Source organism: Artemia sp. Qi Xiang Cuo, chromosome 10 (genome assembly GCF_049724085.1).
Source record: "Artemia sp. Qi Xiang Cuo chromosome 10, ASM4972408v1, whole genome shotgun sequence".
NCBI classification, from domain to species: domain Eukaryota; kingdom Metazoa; phylum Arthropoda; class Branchiopoda; order Anostraca; family Artemiidae; genus Artemia; species Artemia sp. Qi Xiang Cuo.
The window spans coordinates 70,879,978-70,897,947 of record NC_142803.1 but is presented as its reverse complement, the minus strand read 5'-3'; the positions used below and the strand labels follow the sequence as shown (position 1 = coordinate 70,897,947).

The 17,970-nt window shown below is 35.4% G+C and overlaps 1 protein-coding gene across 2 annotated transcripts in view; it reads right to left on the bottom strand.

The window, feature by feature from the left end:
- Window positions 1-17,970, bottom strand: part of LOC148948119 (uncharacterized) — a 119,341-nt gene that overhangs the window by 77,154 nt on the left and 24,217 nt on the right. Inside the window, exon 1 of one of the 2 annotated variants that reach the window (XM_089095196.1) lies at window positions 12,535-12,644. The exons of the other annotated variant lie outside the window; for it this stretch is intronic. Coding sequence (XP_088951322.1) covers window positions 12,535-12,587 — 53 coding nt within the window. The 5' untranslated portion in view covers window positions 12,588-12,644. Of the gene's footprint in view, window positions 1-12,534; window positions 12,645-17,970 lie in introns of those variants that run through there. 2 annotated transcript variants of the gene reach the window in all.

Below are 17,970 nucleotides of genomic sequence, written 5' to 3'. Positions count from 1 at the left end.
TCTGAAGTAATAACAATCCAAAAACATGTCAAAAATGAAAATGACCAGCAAAGACACGTGAGGTTAGAAGATATCCGAATACGACAAGTAGAGCTTATCAAAAATGAAAAAGAAGAGCAAAGATACACGCGGTTCAAAAATAAACGTAAACAAGAATTAGAGCGTGTCGAGAATGAAAATGAAGATCAAAGACAAACGCGGTTAAAAGAATAGCAGTGTCGTGATCGTCGTTACCAACATTGTGTGGCAAAAAAAAAAAAGTACAAATAAGATTATTAATTTCAACTGGATCATGGATTTCATCCTGAGGACTCATGATCAATATCAAATGCATATCTGGTAGTCCACGTTTTTGAAATTTATTGTATATACATATGTTGCCACTTTTTCAAAAAAAAAATAGGGGTCCAAGGCGACGAACAATAGGCAATGCGTCTTCAAAATGTTTAGCAGAGTACCGTGTTGATCCGACGAATGACGACGGTAGTATAACTTCTCACCAATTAATGCATGCTGTTTCGGGGCTCAGTTACATGGTGTTTCAGTGCCAATGGAAACATTATTAACTCTTTGTTAAACCTGGAAAGCCACTTACACGTTCATTTTCCTCAATATCGGGGTTTAACAAGCTTCTTGCATAAATTTATTTTAGTGCCAAAAGCTATCTGTGATTAAATAATCCTGGAACGCACACTTCAGGGATCCAAATTTTTCAAACAGTTCGCGATAACGAGGTGTTGGTAAGAAGCTGCGCTAAATTCCATAAGAAATATGCGGAATTACTATATAATTGTCATCTATTTTGAGACATTTTTAAATTTTAAGAAATCACTTAGACTTTTTTTTTAATTCGGCAATGGGTGAAATTTGTGGGTTTCAGAAGACTGTTAGTTAACCTATTTCTATTCAAACTCGAAGACACTTTGTTGTTTCATGGTAACTGGTACATAATGGGCATGTCTATTAAACTGATAAGACTTTAAATTCGAAGCAATGACAATTATCAGATGTTTCAAAAATTAATCTAGACCTAGCAATAACTTCATTCGTAACAAGCGAAGCTTAATTTTAGTTTGATGCCCAACTCTTTGTAACTATTGAACACTCCGTATTGCCGCGTTTTTTTGCCATGTAAAACAGTAAGTAAAGAAAGAATGAATTAATAAATGAAAATTTCATAAAGGTAAAGATAGAAATAAAATAGAGCAGAGGCACATGCTTCCGACGCACTAATAGCTTACAAATACTTAAAAGTATTTTAATTACCTCATTTATCTTATGATTTTAGAAATTTTTCTTTATCTCTTTAAGTCTTATGCAACTTTATACCCTTTTTAAAATGATCAGAAGTTTTTAATTACAGATATGTATTCACTGTACTCCATAAGCCAGCCTGATAGAATTTAAAAAGCACTAGAATTTAAAAATCTATAACCATAATTCACAAATCAGAACTGCATAGAGAGTGTTCTTTTAATCCAAAAATAATGAATACTATTTAAGTCTTATGCAACTTTATACTCTTTCTAAATTGATCAGAAGTTTTTAATTACAGCTATGTATTCACCGTAGTCCATCAGCCAGCCTGATTGAACTTAAAAATCAATGTGAAAATTCTGTTGGATAAATTAGGTCGTCTTAATACTCCTTTTTTGATGATGGGTGACCAATTTAATGAAATATGTATGTACACATTAGATTAGAATAAATAGAAATTTCTGTAGTTTATAAAGTGCAAAAAGAAAGGAACCAAATGTCCTTTCCAATAGTTTGTTATACCTCGCTGTCTTTCCGTTTTTATTTAAAATTAAATGAAAAAGACATAAAATAAAATTAAAATACTTGGACCTTCGTACTTATGTGCATAAAGCAAATTTTAAACATTTACTGGGATAATTAAACTTTATCCTATTATTTTATTTCATTTTGTTTTGATTCCTCGTGCTTTAAAACACATTTTGAATTGAAGTGTATTTTTAATAGACTGAAAAATACAGATATTATGATACGAGTATTATATCCCATAGATTATTTATATTGATTATTATTTTTCTTTATCTTCGGTTTTTTTATGTGGGTTTTGTTAATAGTTGAATTTGCTTGGACTCACAGGCGAACAAGTAACCTAAGCCTAATAGGCTTGCCCGCTTAGAGTTTCAGGCGGGCTACCGTGTTTTAGGCTTGACAAATGACAGAAAAAGTTTCCTGGACTCACAGGCAAACGGGGAGACCTACAGTTTTCCAAGTGTTTTGATAAACGGCATAGGAAAATGGTCGGAGTAGCTACATCTTAGGATCGTTAGTTTCCAGCACTGTTTAGTTATTAAAACAGAAGTCTGTAATACAGATCGAAGAAAATAAGGGGAAAATATTCCTAATGACAAAATCTTTACTGCAAAAGATCAGGGCTCACCTGGCAATACTTTCCGGTAAAATTCAAGTTCAATGGTTTGATTCGAAGACATTGTTCAAAATCACCAAGTGCATGCCAGTTACCGTTAAGGATTCCATCGGGAAGTTTTCCAGTAGCGTCAAACACTTTAATATTGGAAAAATAGAATCAAAACAAAGCAAAAACATATTTGATATTTTCTTCTTTTTTATTCTCTGCATTACTTTTCTTACAACTTAAAGTGTTACTGCCCCTTTTCAGAGTTAAACGCAATTGGAGAGTAGCCAGTCCCCCTTCCACGCTTCATTTTCCAACAAGGACATTCAAGTAAAATTTTAAGATAGCCATTTGCTTAGTATAGCTGAACAATCAATAAGACCCAGGGGATGTCACGCCCTCCAAACCCCTGGGGGCAAGGACTGTAACTTATGCGATCCACCCATTGTTCAAATATAGCATTTGCTATCGGTAAAGGAGACTTGTTTGACCCGTAGATTCCAATTGTGCCAAGAGTATCCAGGTGAAGCTCTCAGTATTGAGGGCTGAGCTGATTTAAGTAAAAAATAACATAATGTGCACATAAATTATCAAAAGGAAATATGTCAGGAATTGCTTAGGATATTAAGTTGGAGCTTTCAGAGAATGATGAGAGGGATGATTAATTGAACAAAAGAATATATGTGCATATTACAACTACTGCTGCTACTATTGCTACTACAACTACTGCTATTAGTTCTACTGCTACTACTACAGCTAGTACAATCACCACTACTGCTACTGCTACTAATGCTACTACTTCTATTTAGAAGTAGTTTGCTACTGCTACTAATGCTACTACATCTATTTAGACTACTACTGAGGCTGAGGATGTTAAAATGAAAATTTCAGAAAATGGAGAATGTTTAAGGGGATGTTGAACTAAATTAAAACACACTATTTGCATTCAGGTCGCCAAAAGTGTACAAGTATATAAGTAACTTCTCGAGAATGGCTCAGAATATTAAGCTGAAAATTTTACGAGACGCTGAGAAGGATAATGAACTAACCAACAGATACTTTGTGTGTACTGCTTCTGCTAGTACCTCTCCTTCAAATATTAAGGCTACTACAACTGCGACGATTAATCCTGCTGAAGCTAAGGGCATTAAGGAAAACTTTCATGGAATGTTTAGAACGATGTTGAACAAAGTCAAAACACACCATTAATATGCAGGCTGTCAAAAGGGCGTATAAACAATATCCCAGGAATGGCTAAGAGTATTAAGTTGAATCTCTCCGGATATGTCAAGGGTAGATTGAACTAGAAAAAGGCGAGTTTTCATCTCCCATGACTTTGGGAATCTGGGTTTCCAGATTCCGAGTTAACGTTTTCTTCAGGTGCAAACTGACCAATCGCAATCGCATTGGTTACCTATAACACATAGTAACCGGTTAAAATATCACTTGTAAAGGTTGAATGAGCAAACTGTGACATTGGTAGAACTACCACCACTACTACTACTACTATTACTAACAACTCACCGCAAAACCAAGCCGCCTGAGGCCATCATATCTATGCATACTTCTCTTCCATTCCAATCTATTCAAAACTTCCCTCTTTGGACCCTCCCAGGAGATTTCGATTTCATTTAAATCTTTCTTTATGAAATCCTCCCACCCCCAACCGTGGACGACCTGCTTTCCGCTTAACCCTAGACGGTTGGCCGAAAAGGACAATCTTCGGCAATCTGTCATCCTTCATCCTTAAAATGTGCCCTAGCCATCTCAACCTTTTTCTCATTATAGCTCTAGGAAGAGGTATTCAGCCCCACTTTTCGTAGAGCCTACTGTTTGAAATACGGTCATTCAACCGGGTACCCAAAAGAATCCGTAGGCAATTTCTCTGGAAAAAACCTAGAAAATCTTCATCCACTTTTCGGAGCGCCTATGCTTAAGAGCCATATTTGGCTCTGACATTAATAAAAAACAATAGAAATCTTACTTTACAATATCCTAGGCGCTTTTAACTAATCAGATTATAATGTTTTTTTCATTATTACACCCTTTTTAATTCAGTTCCAATAATATTTTAGTAAATTACACACTTGATCACACACATATATAAATTCCAAACTGAGAAGATAACCAGTTTAAACTAGGAACTAGAAATTATGAGCGCAGTGATGTAAGAAAAAAGTGCATTATTAGGGATATATAGATAGATAGATAGATAGATAGTTTATTTTAGCCCACCAATAAAACAAAAACATGGCGGAGTAAGGGAAAAACAAAAAAAACATTACTTCAAAAATAAACGATTAGATTATATACACTATATACATTCACAGCTCGTACATGACGTGCAACGGAAGGAAATCGTAAAGGTGCTCCAGTGCACCTTTTCTAGCATTGGTTTCCTGCGTTACTACAACTTCACGAGGCTCTGGAATAAGATACTCGTCCAAGAGAAATGTATTTCTCTCGAACAGCGGTACTCGTAACAGAAATTTTAAATATTTGCAGAACGCAGATCTAGCCTTTAGTCACTCTGTTTCCGTAAACCATTCCCATACAGGGGACAGGTAAAGAATATGTGGGAGTGCCACCGCTCTATATAGCCTCGCCAGAATTCGATAATCGCTTACGTTAAATTAAGGTAGAGCAAAACACGAGTTCAAGTTTCAAATATGTTAATGAAACTGAAGAGCAAGTGAAGTCTAAAAAAAGGCAAACCAATTCAATTGGAAATTGAGATGGTAACCTCGCAATTCCATCATATAAGCAGCAATGTCCAAACAAATTACCTTTGTTTGCCACCCTTTAATCCGGAAAATGGTGGGATCCACAGTGAATACAAGAAACGTTGAATGGTCAAAAAGATTTATTTTTAACATTTACTGAGTTTATGACATCTTTGTACGCATGAACTTTTTTTTGCCACAAAATGTGGGTAACGAAGATCACGACACCGCTGTTCTTCTAACCAATAATCTCTTCGATCTTCATTTTCGTTTTCGACAAGCTGTAATTCTCGTTTTCATTTATATTCTAACGGTGTGTATCTTTGCTCTTCTTTTTCATTTTTGATACGCTCTGCTTATTGTTTTTGGATATCTTCTAACCACACGTGCCTTTGCTGTTCATACTCACAACTTTAAGTAAGGATTTGTAATTTTCTGTTGTCTGTTGTTGTGATGGTTGTTACCAACATTGTGTGGCAAAAAAAAACAAGTACAAATAAGATTATTAATTTCAACTGGATCATGGATTTCATCCTGAGGATTCATGATCAATATCAAATGCATATGTGGTAGTCCACGTTTTGAAATTCAATCGTATATACATATGTTGCCACTTTTTCAAATATCTTATCGTTATCAATATCGTTGATTATATCGTCAAAATTTTTGTTTAGCAATTCAAGTAATGAGATCGAGACAATCTTGAGGGGACTGTTCTGTAATAGAGTTATCATCAAATTTAATACTTGCTGCTTCTTTAAATTATTGTCAATCAGAAACGCAAGTCAAAATTTAAAAAAAAAAATAGGGGTCCAAGGCGACGAACAATAGGCAATGCGTCTTCAAAATGTTTAGCAGAGTACCGTGTTGATCCGACGAATGACGACGGTAGTATAACTTCTCACCAATTAATGCATGCTGTTTCGGGGCTCAGTTACATGGTGTTTCAGTGCCAATGGAAACATTATTAACTCTTTGTTAAACCTGGAAAGCCACTTACGGGTTCATTTTCCTCAATATCGGGGTTTAACAAGCTTCTTGTATAAATCTATTTTAGTGCCAAAAGCTATCTATGATTAAATAATCCTGGAACGCACACTTCAGGGATCCAAATTTTTCAAACAGTTCGCGATAACGAGGTGTAGGTAAGAAGCTGCACTAAAACTCCATAAGAAATATGCGGAATTACTATATAATTGTCATCTATTTTGAGACATTTTTAAATTTTAAGACATCACTTAGACTGCAAAGACTATTATTTTTTTTAATTCGGTAATGGGTGAAATTTGTGGGTTTCAGAAGACTGTTAGTTAACCTATTTCTATTCAAACTCAAAGACACTTTGTTGTCTCATGGTAACTGGTACATAATGGGCATGTATATTAAACTGATAAGACTTTAAATTCGAAGCAATGACAATTATCAGCTGTTTCAAAAATTAATCTAGACCTGGCATAACTTCATTTGTAACAAGCGAAGCTTAATTTTAGTTTGATGCCCAACTCTTTGTAACTATTGAACACTCCGTATTGCCGCGTTTTTTTGCCATGTAAAAAAGTAAGTACAGAAAGAATGAATTAATCAAACAGTTCGTGGTAACGAACTGTAAGTAAGGAGCGACCCGGCTCAATGGTAACCGAAACTCTAAAAAACGGGATTTTGATACCAATAGATACATCAAAAGAATCGGATTTTAATGCTGATTTCAAATATATCAGTTTCATCAAGTTTAATCTTACGCATCAAAAGTTACGTGCCTGAGAAAATTTGGCTGATTTTCGAAAAAAGGGGGAAATACCCCATAAAAGCTACAGAACCTTAATGGAAATCACACCATCACATTCAGCGTATCAAAGAACCCTACTGTAGGGGTTTCAAGCTCCTATGTACAAAAATGTGGAATTTTGAATTTTTTGCCAGAAGTAAGATCACGGATGCGTGTTTATTTGTTTTTTTTTTTTTTCCCCAGGGGTGATCGTATAGACCCAGTGGTCCTAGAATATCGCGAGAGGGCTCATTCGAACGGAAATTAAAAGTTCTAGTGCCCTTTTTAAGTGACCAAAAAGATTGGAGGGCAACTAGGCCCCCTCCCACGCTCATGTTTCTCCCAAAGTCACCCGATCAAAATTTTGAGATAGCCATTTTGTTCAGCATGGTCGAAAATATGATAAAAATGTCTTTTAGGATGACTTGATCCCCCAAAGTCCCCAGGGGGAGGGCTGAAAGTTATGAACTTTACTCAATGTTAACATATAGTATTGGTTATTGGGAAGTATACAGACTTTTTCAGAGGAGATTTTTTCTGGTAGGTGGGGGAAGGAGAGGGTCGGGGGCTATATGGAAGGATATTTCAATGAAGGAAGTTTTCATGGGGGAAGGGACATTGCTATGAAGGGGGCGCCGTATTTCCCAGCATTATTAAAGAAAAAGATCAGGAATTAAATAAAAAAAACAAGTTTTTCAACTGATCAACTGATTGTGATTAAGAGGTCATTTTTAAAGAACTGGAAAAAAAATTCGAACTATAGTTTAAAGAGCAGGGTATTGACTAGGGGGCGAACCCCCTAATATACGTGTTAAAAATTTATGAATATAGAAGTTCGTTACGTAAGTTAATTCTAAGTTACGTATATTTATTACTAATAAAAACGTTCGTAAATAAAACTAAACAAGTTTCGAGAAAGCCATTTAACCAAATATAATATACAAATTTTGTTTTAATTATTCATGTACGGTGAGCCAAAATCAAAACCTGCATTAATTCAAAAACGTTCAAAAATTAAATAAAAAAAAACAAGTTTTTTTAACTGAAAGTAAGGAACGACGTTAAAACTTAAAACGAACAGAAATTATTCCGTATATGAAAGGGCCTGTCCCCTCCTCAACGCCTTGCTCTTTACGATAAAGTTTGACTTTCTCACAAATCTATTTTTTTAAACAATAAAAAAACTTTAGCGTAAAGAGCGAGGCGTTGAGGAGGGGACAGCCCCCTTCATATACGGAATAATTTCTGTTCGTTTTAAGTTTTAGCGTCGTTCCTTACTTTCAGTTAAAAAAACTTGTTTTTTTTATTTAATAAATTAAATAGCAGGTTTTAAAGTATAAGTCCACCAATTTTGGTGCTTTCCTATTATAGGAATTTCCTATTCCTAGGTTACTAATCTTGAGTCTGGATGTAAAATGAATTTTTAGTTTTACTTTTTTGAAAATTGCATAAATTAACTTTTCGGTTACTACAGCGCCAGGATCTTTCTCAACGAGTTTATAGCCGAAAACAAAGACCCGAAAAATTTAGGATTATAAAGGACACTGAAAATGTTTCCGCTGGTCTTCTTCAGCAAAATAAGGCTTTGCAGAACTTGCATTTTGGCAATGTTTTTTACAACATTTTGTTGCTTTCTACTTCTCTCTAAGGCATTTTTGACTCAGATCAGATAAAAATCAATTCCTAGTCCGTAAATTAAATGAAAAAACAAACAAATAGCGGACACTATTTCAGAGATTTCAGAGAATAAAAATGGAAAAATTGCAACGGCCATTTTTTTGATAAGTGTCAAAGAAAGCTACAGTAAATTTTTCATCCAGGAATTTGCTCCCGTTTCCGAGTTCTGTCGATTTTTCCTCTTATGGAAAAATACCATTGGTACGTTGGGAAGGAGATTGGCCTAAGTTTTGATGTTGCTCCTCACTTTCAGTTGAAGAACCGTTTTTTTTTAAATTTAATTACTGATCTTTTTTAAATAATGCCGGGGAATCCAGCTTCACCCTCCATGGGAAATTCCTTCCCCTCACGGGAAATCCCTCCCTATATTGTTTTTTCCCACATAAAATACCCCCCACCAGGAAAATTCCCTCCAGAAAATTCCACTCTAGCTGGAAATACCCCCGCAAAACTTCTTGCGAACGATTCCGGCTGAAAAATTTTTCTTAGTCCTCTTTCGTTTGAAAGACTTTCATTTCCGATTGTTTTCAAAATCACACCGAAAATTACCCTCTGTGGAAAATTCTTCCGAAAACACCCCACCCCCTAGTAGAAATGTGCCCCCGTAGAAAGTTCTCTCTGGAGACCAAATTCCCCCAGTACAAAATTTGTCTAAGAAATTTCATCCCTCGGGAACTTCCCGTCACGGAAAACCATCCCCGTAGAAAATTCCCCTCCTCCCCGAAAAATGTCTGTCTACTTCCCAATAAGAAATACTGTAGGTAAACAATGGACAAATTTATTTACTTGCAAACTTTTGCCCCAGGGGCGGTGGGGGGTGGTGTTATCCTCAAAAACATAGTTACTGGGTTTTTCAACTATGAAAAATACTGAGATTCGACGAAGCTTTGCTATTTTGGCATACCCTATAAAATAGGATGATAAATTTTGCATTTTTTTGGAGGGGGGGCCTCCTGACTCAGATTCTATAAATTTTAGACCACTCCCCTTTTTGGTACCCTCCACAGTTCAAACTTAGCGCCTTCTTCGTGGTGTCAGTCTGCCCATGCTCTTACTTTTTCAGACTACATAATCCACCTAATTTAATTCAGTAATGGTAGCAATTCAATTCAGAGTTTGCTAACCAGCAAAATAGATTAAAGACCTCCACCCCCCCCAGTCCACTTACGACGTGTATGCCTTTGTCTATTATCGCTTTTACACGATTTTTCTTGTTCCATATCATTGTATATATAATTAGTGATATCCAGGATGAGAATTTGAGAGAAACTTTCCAGGAACAGTTGAATACTAAACTTGAGAGTTTAAAATTTGATAATGTGGAAGATGGTTGGAATAATTTTAGAAAAATAATTTGTGAAGTTGCTGAAGGTGTTTTAGGGAAGAAAGCTAGAACTGCAGCTAAGAATATTAGTGAAAAAGGTATAGGTTTAATAGAAAGGAGAAAGGACTTGTACAATAATTATCTGAGGGATAGATCGCATGAAAACAAAAGAAATGTAAAGAAAGTGGAGAAAGTATTGAAATTTGAACTAAGGAGGTGTGAAATGGAGGCCGTGGATAAAATTGCCGAAGATTTAGAAGATGCAGTTAGACGGCATAATAGTAAAATATTGTACTGGCACGTTAACAAATTGAGAGGTAGTAGTCAATCCGGACTTGTCCCAGTTAAAGATAGGAATGGGGTGGCAATTAGCGATAAGGAAAAAGCTAAAGAGAGATGGGCCGAACATTTTGAGAATTTGCTTAACCGAGATAGAGTTGCAGGAAAACATATAGAGAAAAATTCAAAATGTGGTACCTTGATTTTGAAGGAAGATTTGTTTTGTGAGGCGGAATTAGCAACATTACGAAAAGGATTAAAGAATAATAAGGCTCCAGGTGCTAATAGGGTGGTAAATGAGTTTCTAAAATATGGTGGCTCTGAGGTTAGAAATAAGTTACTGAAGATTATGAATATGATTTTTGAAAAGGGGAAGTACCAAACGATTTTAGGAAAACATTAATTAAGCCACTTTATAAGAAACGTGATAAAAGTGAGTGTGGTAATTATCGAGGCATTAGTCTGGTCTCTGTAGGTAATAAATTACTTAGTAATATGATACTTTTTAGACTGAGAGATGCCGTAGACAAAGTTTTAAGAGTAGAGCAGTGCGGTTTTAGAAAGGGTAGAGGATGTGTTGACCAAATTTTCACTCTTAGGTTAATAATTGAGAAGTGCCTGAGTTTTCAAACACCTTTGGTCCTCAGTTTTATAGATTATGAGCAAGCGTTCGATTCTGTTGATAGAGGAGCTTTAGTAAAGGTTTTATCCTTGTATGGTATACCAGACAAATACATTAAAGTGATTAGTGCTATATACGAGAATAACACTGCTGCGGTTAAGGTAGGAAATGAGGTTAGCAGCTGGTTTTGTATTAAATCAGGAGTTAAGCAGGGTTGTGTTCTATCCCCCTTTATATGGATTATTTTGATGGACTTTGTTTTAAGGAGCACAGGAAAGGCAATGGGAGACCACGGAATCAAATGGGGAGGAAAAAGTCTCCTGGACTTTGATTATGCTGATGATTTAAGGATCCTAGATGAAAGTGTGATCAAAATGAATTAAGTTTTAGATGTTTTGCGAGTTAAGGGTGATAGTATTTTTTTGAAAATTAATGTTAGTAAGACTAAGTCAATAAGGCTAGTAATAAGTGAATATGAAAAGGTGACGTTGGGTAATGAAAAGATTGATCAGGTGGGAAGCTTCACTTACCTTGGTAGTATTATTAGTAAAGATGGTGGGAGCAGTGAAGATGTTCAAAATAGAATAGCCAAGACTCAGGGTGTTTTTTCACAGTTGAAAAAAGTCTGGAAGAATAGGAAGATAAGTCTGCAAACCAAGATTAGAATATTAGAAGCTACAGTGATGACAGTGGTCAAATATGGCTCTGAAGCAAGGACGCTCCGAAAAGCGGATGAAGATTTGCTAGATGTTTTCCAGAGAAATTGCTTAAGGATTGTTCTGGGTACCCGGCTGACTGACCGTATTTCAAACAATAGGCTATACGAAAAATGTGGTTCAATACCGCTTTCTAGGTCTATAATGAAAGAAAGGTTGAGGTGGTTAGGGCATGTTGTGCGGATGAAGGATGACAGATTGCCGAAGATTGTTCTTTTTAGCCAACCATTTACGGCTAAATGAACGGCAGGTCGCCCTCGTCTGGGATGGGAGGACACCGTAAAGCCCGAGTGAAAGGACATGGGAACTTCATGGGCGAGTATAAAAAGGGAGGCTGTGAATAGAGTGGGGTGGAGGAGGAGCGTGCGTAGCTGTGTTGGCCTCAGGCGGCTTGGTGCTGCGATGAGTTGTTAGTAGTAGTAGTAGTAGTGTTCTATTATATATAGGCTACAGTGTTCCATATACACGACATGGAATATACTCTTTTAGACGTAATCTAAATAATGTATCTAAAAGATTCAGATATAATCTAAATAAATTCAGTAATGGCCTTATAAAAAATATGTTGATTAATTTTAGAATCATTGAATAGACGCGACTGAGGCTGGATCAAATGGCAATGTTTTTTTTACAAATGAAATAACAAACTGTTACCGAAGAATGAAGAGAGAGGGAATGCAGAGAGAGAGAGAGAGAGAGAGCGAGAGAGAGAGAGAGAGAGAGAGAGAGAGAGAGAGAGAGAGAGAGAGAGAGAGAGAGAGAGAGAGAGAGAGAGAGAGAGAGAGAGAGCCAAAGAGATTTAGAGCCCCACCCAGCAAATTACGACGCGTATGCCTTTCTTTGTCTATTATCGCTTTTACACGATCTTTCTTATTCCATATACGATATTTGGATATAATCTTTTTTTTATTTTTAATGTATTTCGTTGCTTCTGCCAAATTGGTCTCCAAATCTGTCATGAGCCCCGGGCCACCTCCTTCAAGATCTTTTTCAAACTAGGAAAAAACTGTGCTGATAGTTTTATAATTTATGTACTTACCGCGTTTGTTTTAGATTAAGCCATCCTTTGTTCATCTTTTTTCTTCTAGTCATTTTTATGTAGTTCTCTTAGCTGACAAACTCCAATTAAAGACAAGTTGACAGTGACAGTTAAACGCAAGCATTACCCGTCCTAGCCTGAGGTATGTTTCCACTCAGGGGGTGTAAAGTGGGGTTATGTAAGACAGGTGAAAGAGAGTAAAAATTTAATTTTATTTATAAATATATATATATATATAATTAATGAATCGGACTAGAAAGCATAGAACTTTTATTTAAACTAAATAAAAAAAGAGCTACAATTTGAAGTCACTTTCGATTTTTTCACTTTTATCCATGCCGTGCAGGGGTCCAAAATATAAAAACACAAAAAAAATCGTGGGAGAATAAATTAAAAGAATCTAGAATTTTCAATCCGGCCAATTAATTTCAATTTTTTTTTTTGAATTTATAGTACTTTCAATTGCTTCAAATTTTCTATTTCTTAGGCTCCAGGTCTTTTTAAAAAAAAGCTACCAGGTTTCACATTAGATTTTTTTTTCTATTTCCTAGAATTTAAATCAGAAAAAAAAACCGGCCAAATTTTAGATCCTTGTCCAAAGATCACTTGTGCAAAATTTCATTGTGCTGGTATGTCGGGTCAGAGAGCAAGATCTCTTTTCGTAGCATAGGAAAATTAACATTGCAATGAATTTAGCGACATTCACCTTAATCGGAAATGCAATAGGATTAAAGCTATAGCTTCTCTTTAAGTGATAATTAATCATATTTTTTTATATTCAGGAATCAAGTAAAAATACTGTCTGCGCAAAGTAAGTAGACCCAGGGAAAATATTTGCAGGTTAAGTATTCTAATTTACTTTAAGCTGGTAGGCCTACTTGCAACAGAAATCTGATTTCCATACCTTTCCCTGCATTTTTCACCTAAAAAAAACAGTATACAGTATTATAGGGTCAAACAAAGTTGCCAAGCACTAGATGGCGATAGCGGTTTTCTTCTCGACACTACCGCCAGTTTCCACTCTTATAAGCTTCCCATACTTCTTGCGTGTGTCAAAGTTAGGCCAAACGTAAGGGGGTAAAGGATGATACAGCTTGACGATTTTCAGGGAGTTTTTAATTATAATTTGAGCCTAGAGATTGGTGACAATGTTGCATACAGAAATTGTTAGGAATAAAATAATTCGATGTCACTCTGCTTATGCATGACGAGAGGGAAGTTTCGCTGGACTCTACACCGATTTCTGGATCGACAAAGATCGTATCTCTAGAATAGATCTGCTATATTTACACCCTATATAAGAATAGGACAAGATCATAAAAAAAATCTTTAATAATGTCTTGGAAGGAGGCAAAAACAGAGGCTTTAGTCATGACGGGATTGAGAGGGAGCCTCAGTCAGTGTACCCGAATCAGGCCAAACAGTGGGACAACGATTTCGCAATTTTAGAAGCAGTTAAATGATTTCTCAAAACATACATAAACTACCAGGTTTTAATCTAATTTTAATGGAGACCTTAAGGTTTTAATCTGGATTTTAATGGACAACTTAAGGTTTTAAACTTGTTTTCAATTACCCCTTCCACCTTTAAGCTTTTGGAAAATGGGTCCTACTTCCAGGTTAAGTCTCTATAGGCCGATTGCATAAAGGAATGCCTATAAAAAAACACTTTAATATGGATTTATTCAACTTAGCTTTTAAAAAAATTGTTTGGTATTCAATAGGTAAAATGGCTTTGTCATTCTGAAGTTGGCAATTAATCCTGGTTTTATAATCCTGGTTATAAAAAAATAAATAAAAACTAAGGGTCAACCAAATGAGTTGACTCTCAAATCATACAAACTTATAAGACTAAATTAATTAATTTGGCTTCTCAACGGATACTTTATATGCAAGAGATGCACTAGACCAATCAGTTATACAGGGTCACTCAGCATCATCCTATCAAAATCATGTTCATCGTCCTATGAAGTCACGTAACTTTAAAAAAAACTTTTTTCTACAAAATAAGTTTTTCAAAGAAAAAAAAGAGCTGCGTAAAAAATAAAGTCTAATAATTTTTAAACTACCATAAATTGCTATCAATAAATAAACGAAACCGAAAAAAAAGAAAATTACAATCACTAACTAAATCAAACTCAAAACGAGCAAAAACTACCACAAACAGGATTAGGGTTACCGCTCCCCCCCTTAGGGCTAACGCGTACTAAGCATGGCAAAACTGTGCCACGTTTAAAAGTCTTACCACGTTTAAAAGTCTTGAATTCAATTTAGTTCCCAAATAAAGTTTTTTTAAGACATTCAAAATCCTTGTCTTACAAAAAAGCGTGCGATGGCCTTGCTTTGGATTATTATGTCCTATAAAGTGTTTTTATGAAGTGAAAAACAATGTACCATAAAATTACCATAACCTTTAGTAATTCGTTCAGTGCTACAACTCTTTTTGAGTTCTTCATTTAACCAGGGCGATTTTCTTATCGTCCTAGTCTTAAGATTCCAGCCATAAAGTCAAAAAATGAGAAAAATGTTCATATTCTTCTCAAAACGTGGAGTGATATGATAGTCCGGATGAGACGTTTCAAATGAGCTGTCACTCGCCACAAACCGGAGCACAATCACAATTGACTCACAGCAGAGGAGATTCTAAGGGGTCAGACACTACTTTTTGGGACTAAACCTTATCTGCTTTACTATAGCTCATTTTAAAGCCCATTTTTCTCTGATTCATAATATATACGTCTTACTGCGTTTAAAAGTCTTGAATTCAATTCATTTCCCAAATAATTTTTTTTTTTAAGAAATTCAAAATCCTTGTCTTACAAAAAAGCGGGTGATGGCCTTGCTTTGGCTTGTTATGTCCTATACAGTGTTTTTAAGAAGGGAAAAACAATAAGCCTTAGATAAGGTGAGATTAATCGTATAGGATAAAAGCTACCCCTTCCTTATCCCCGTCTCCCCCTCAAGGTCATCAGAAAGTTTGAAGGGCACTCATTCGATCCTGAATCAGTGTTACATAGCAATTTTCTTTCACTAAGTTTTTTTTTTTAAACGCGTTTATTAACTTTTGGTTACTTTGGGCTGTGGTTCGCTTTTTACTATGTTGCAGCTACCGCTGCAACCATGACTCCTGTTTTTGTTATTGCGATTTTTCTTTCGTAATACTGCGAGCCATAATGTGAGATTAATCATATAGGAGGAAAACTGCCCCTTCCTTATCCCCATCTCCACCTCAAGGTCACAGAAACTTTGGAGGGTGCTCATTCGATCAGAAAATGAGTTCTTTTATTGTAAGTGGAAAGCGATTGGAGACCAACCAGACGCAGGGAGTATTTTTGGTGAGGGGAAGGGGGTAAACGCCGGTCCTATCCATTTTGTACTTTCTTTTTGATTGCTCGATTTTACGTCTGCTCAATTTTGCGTCTTTTAAGAAATTATCAGTTGACACAATGCCCAAAACCCAAAATCTGCTTGTGTTTCCTACAAATGTCAAATTTTATAATTGTAAATAGATATGATAGCTGAATTGCCACGCCATAGAGCTGTGACAATAATTATCAATTCCACAGGGACGAGGACAAGGAAGCCGCCAAGGTTGAACAAGGAAACGGCATTTTGATAATAAATTTTGAATAATTTAAATTTTGAATAGTTTAAGAACGACCTTGTGAAGATTCGCTTGATCCTAAGGCAAGACCTTTTTCAGTTGAAAAAACAGCTTTATGTGAATTTGTCATTTAGTCGAGATTTGACAATAATTGAAACCAAATCAAACTTTTTTACCTATTTCTCATTCATTGGTATTTTTTCTTACCAAAATTGACCTGGCATTATTTTGGATATTAATCTAAGCTATTGCCGAGTGACTCGATAATCTACTGACAACATTATTCAAGCTATTTATTTTCGACTTCATGAAAATGTAGACTATTGACTAAAACGAACATATTGACTAAAACGAATCTCTACCATAACGACTTCGTGACTAACAGAAGAACAACAACATGGAATGTGTTCTACCATATGCTGGACTGAAGAATTTGGGAAATTCATGCTACATCAACGCTGCTTTACAGGTAAAATATTCATTTCATTAAAATATTAGCCGTTTTGGAATTTTACCCCCATTTCATTATTCCCAGCCTTTCTAGTCCAGAAATGGCACCCAAAATATGAAAACAGTTCTGTAGGAGAATTCAGGTAATTCTTCCCAAAATTTTTGAAATTAAAATAAACTCAGTTTATAATACCATCTATCGTACCTACACGAGAAATGATCTTTTTTGGAAATTTCGATTCATTTCTAAGCAATGAGTGTCTTTTTAATTTTTTTAAGTAACTCTCTAAGTCTGTAGGCACATTTCTGTCGAACTAGCAAAATTTTTCACTAGTATATCGATATGCAAACCTGTCCACTTAGTTAACCTTTTGTTTCGAAGCTACTCGCCTGGAGCTACTTTCTGTCCTACTAAATTAAAGTCCTACTAAATTAAATTTTCTTAAACAAAGAATTAAATATATATTTTTCTTTTTTAATTTTTGTTTACCAAAAGAAATTACTCTGTGTTTTAATTTTTTTTTCACTCTAAGCTTATTTTTTCCTTCAATTCTTGTATCGCTTCATCGTTCAGCTCCTTAATAAGGCTTGAGTTGTCTTATCTTCCATAAATTGGAAGAGATTAGAAATTATATAAAAAAATAAGCTTTGAACTGAAACTATGGAGCAACATTAAAACTGAAAACGAACAGAAATTATTCCGTTTAAATAAAAAAGATCATGGCAGTGTTGTTTCTACATTAAATTGTAATAAAAAACGGTAAAATTCTACTTTAGCTACTTTTGGCTATCTTGGAAAGGGGTTAGACTAGGAAAAAGAAACTCTCAGGATTGGGTCTACAGGCTAAAGTATGTCCCTGGAAGGGATTTTGAAGTACCTGCCTCCACTCCTCCTTCTAGAGGGTCCTGACCTTTGATGACCTTTAAAAATCTGCGTGTTATAAAAGTAAAACCTTGCAAAATAGATCTTCTGCTTAAATGAGGTAAAACAAAAGTGTTTTCACCTTTACAACTTTAATCAATCCCAATTTATAAGGTTTTAAAGATATGCAAAAACATATCCTAAATTTGAAAAAAAAACATTTATAAGGCTTAAAATTCTACTCAAATAACAAGAATTGTATTTTCGGAACTAACGCCAGATAAAAAGAAACTGATAACTGAAAATTAAGGCTAAGTGCTGTTTTGTCAAAATTTCTTAAAAAGTTCTAGTGCCCTTTTTAAGTGACCAAAAAAATTGGAGGGCAACTAGGCCCCCTCCCGCGCCAATTTTTTTCGCAAAATCGTACGATCGAAATTCTGAGATTGTTATTTTGTTCAGCATAGTTGAAAGGCCTAATAACTATGTTTTTGGAGATAACTTGACCCCCCACAGTCCCTGA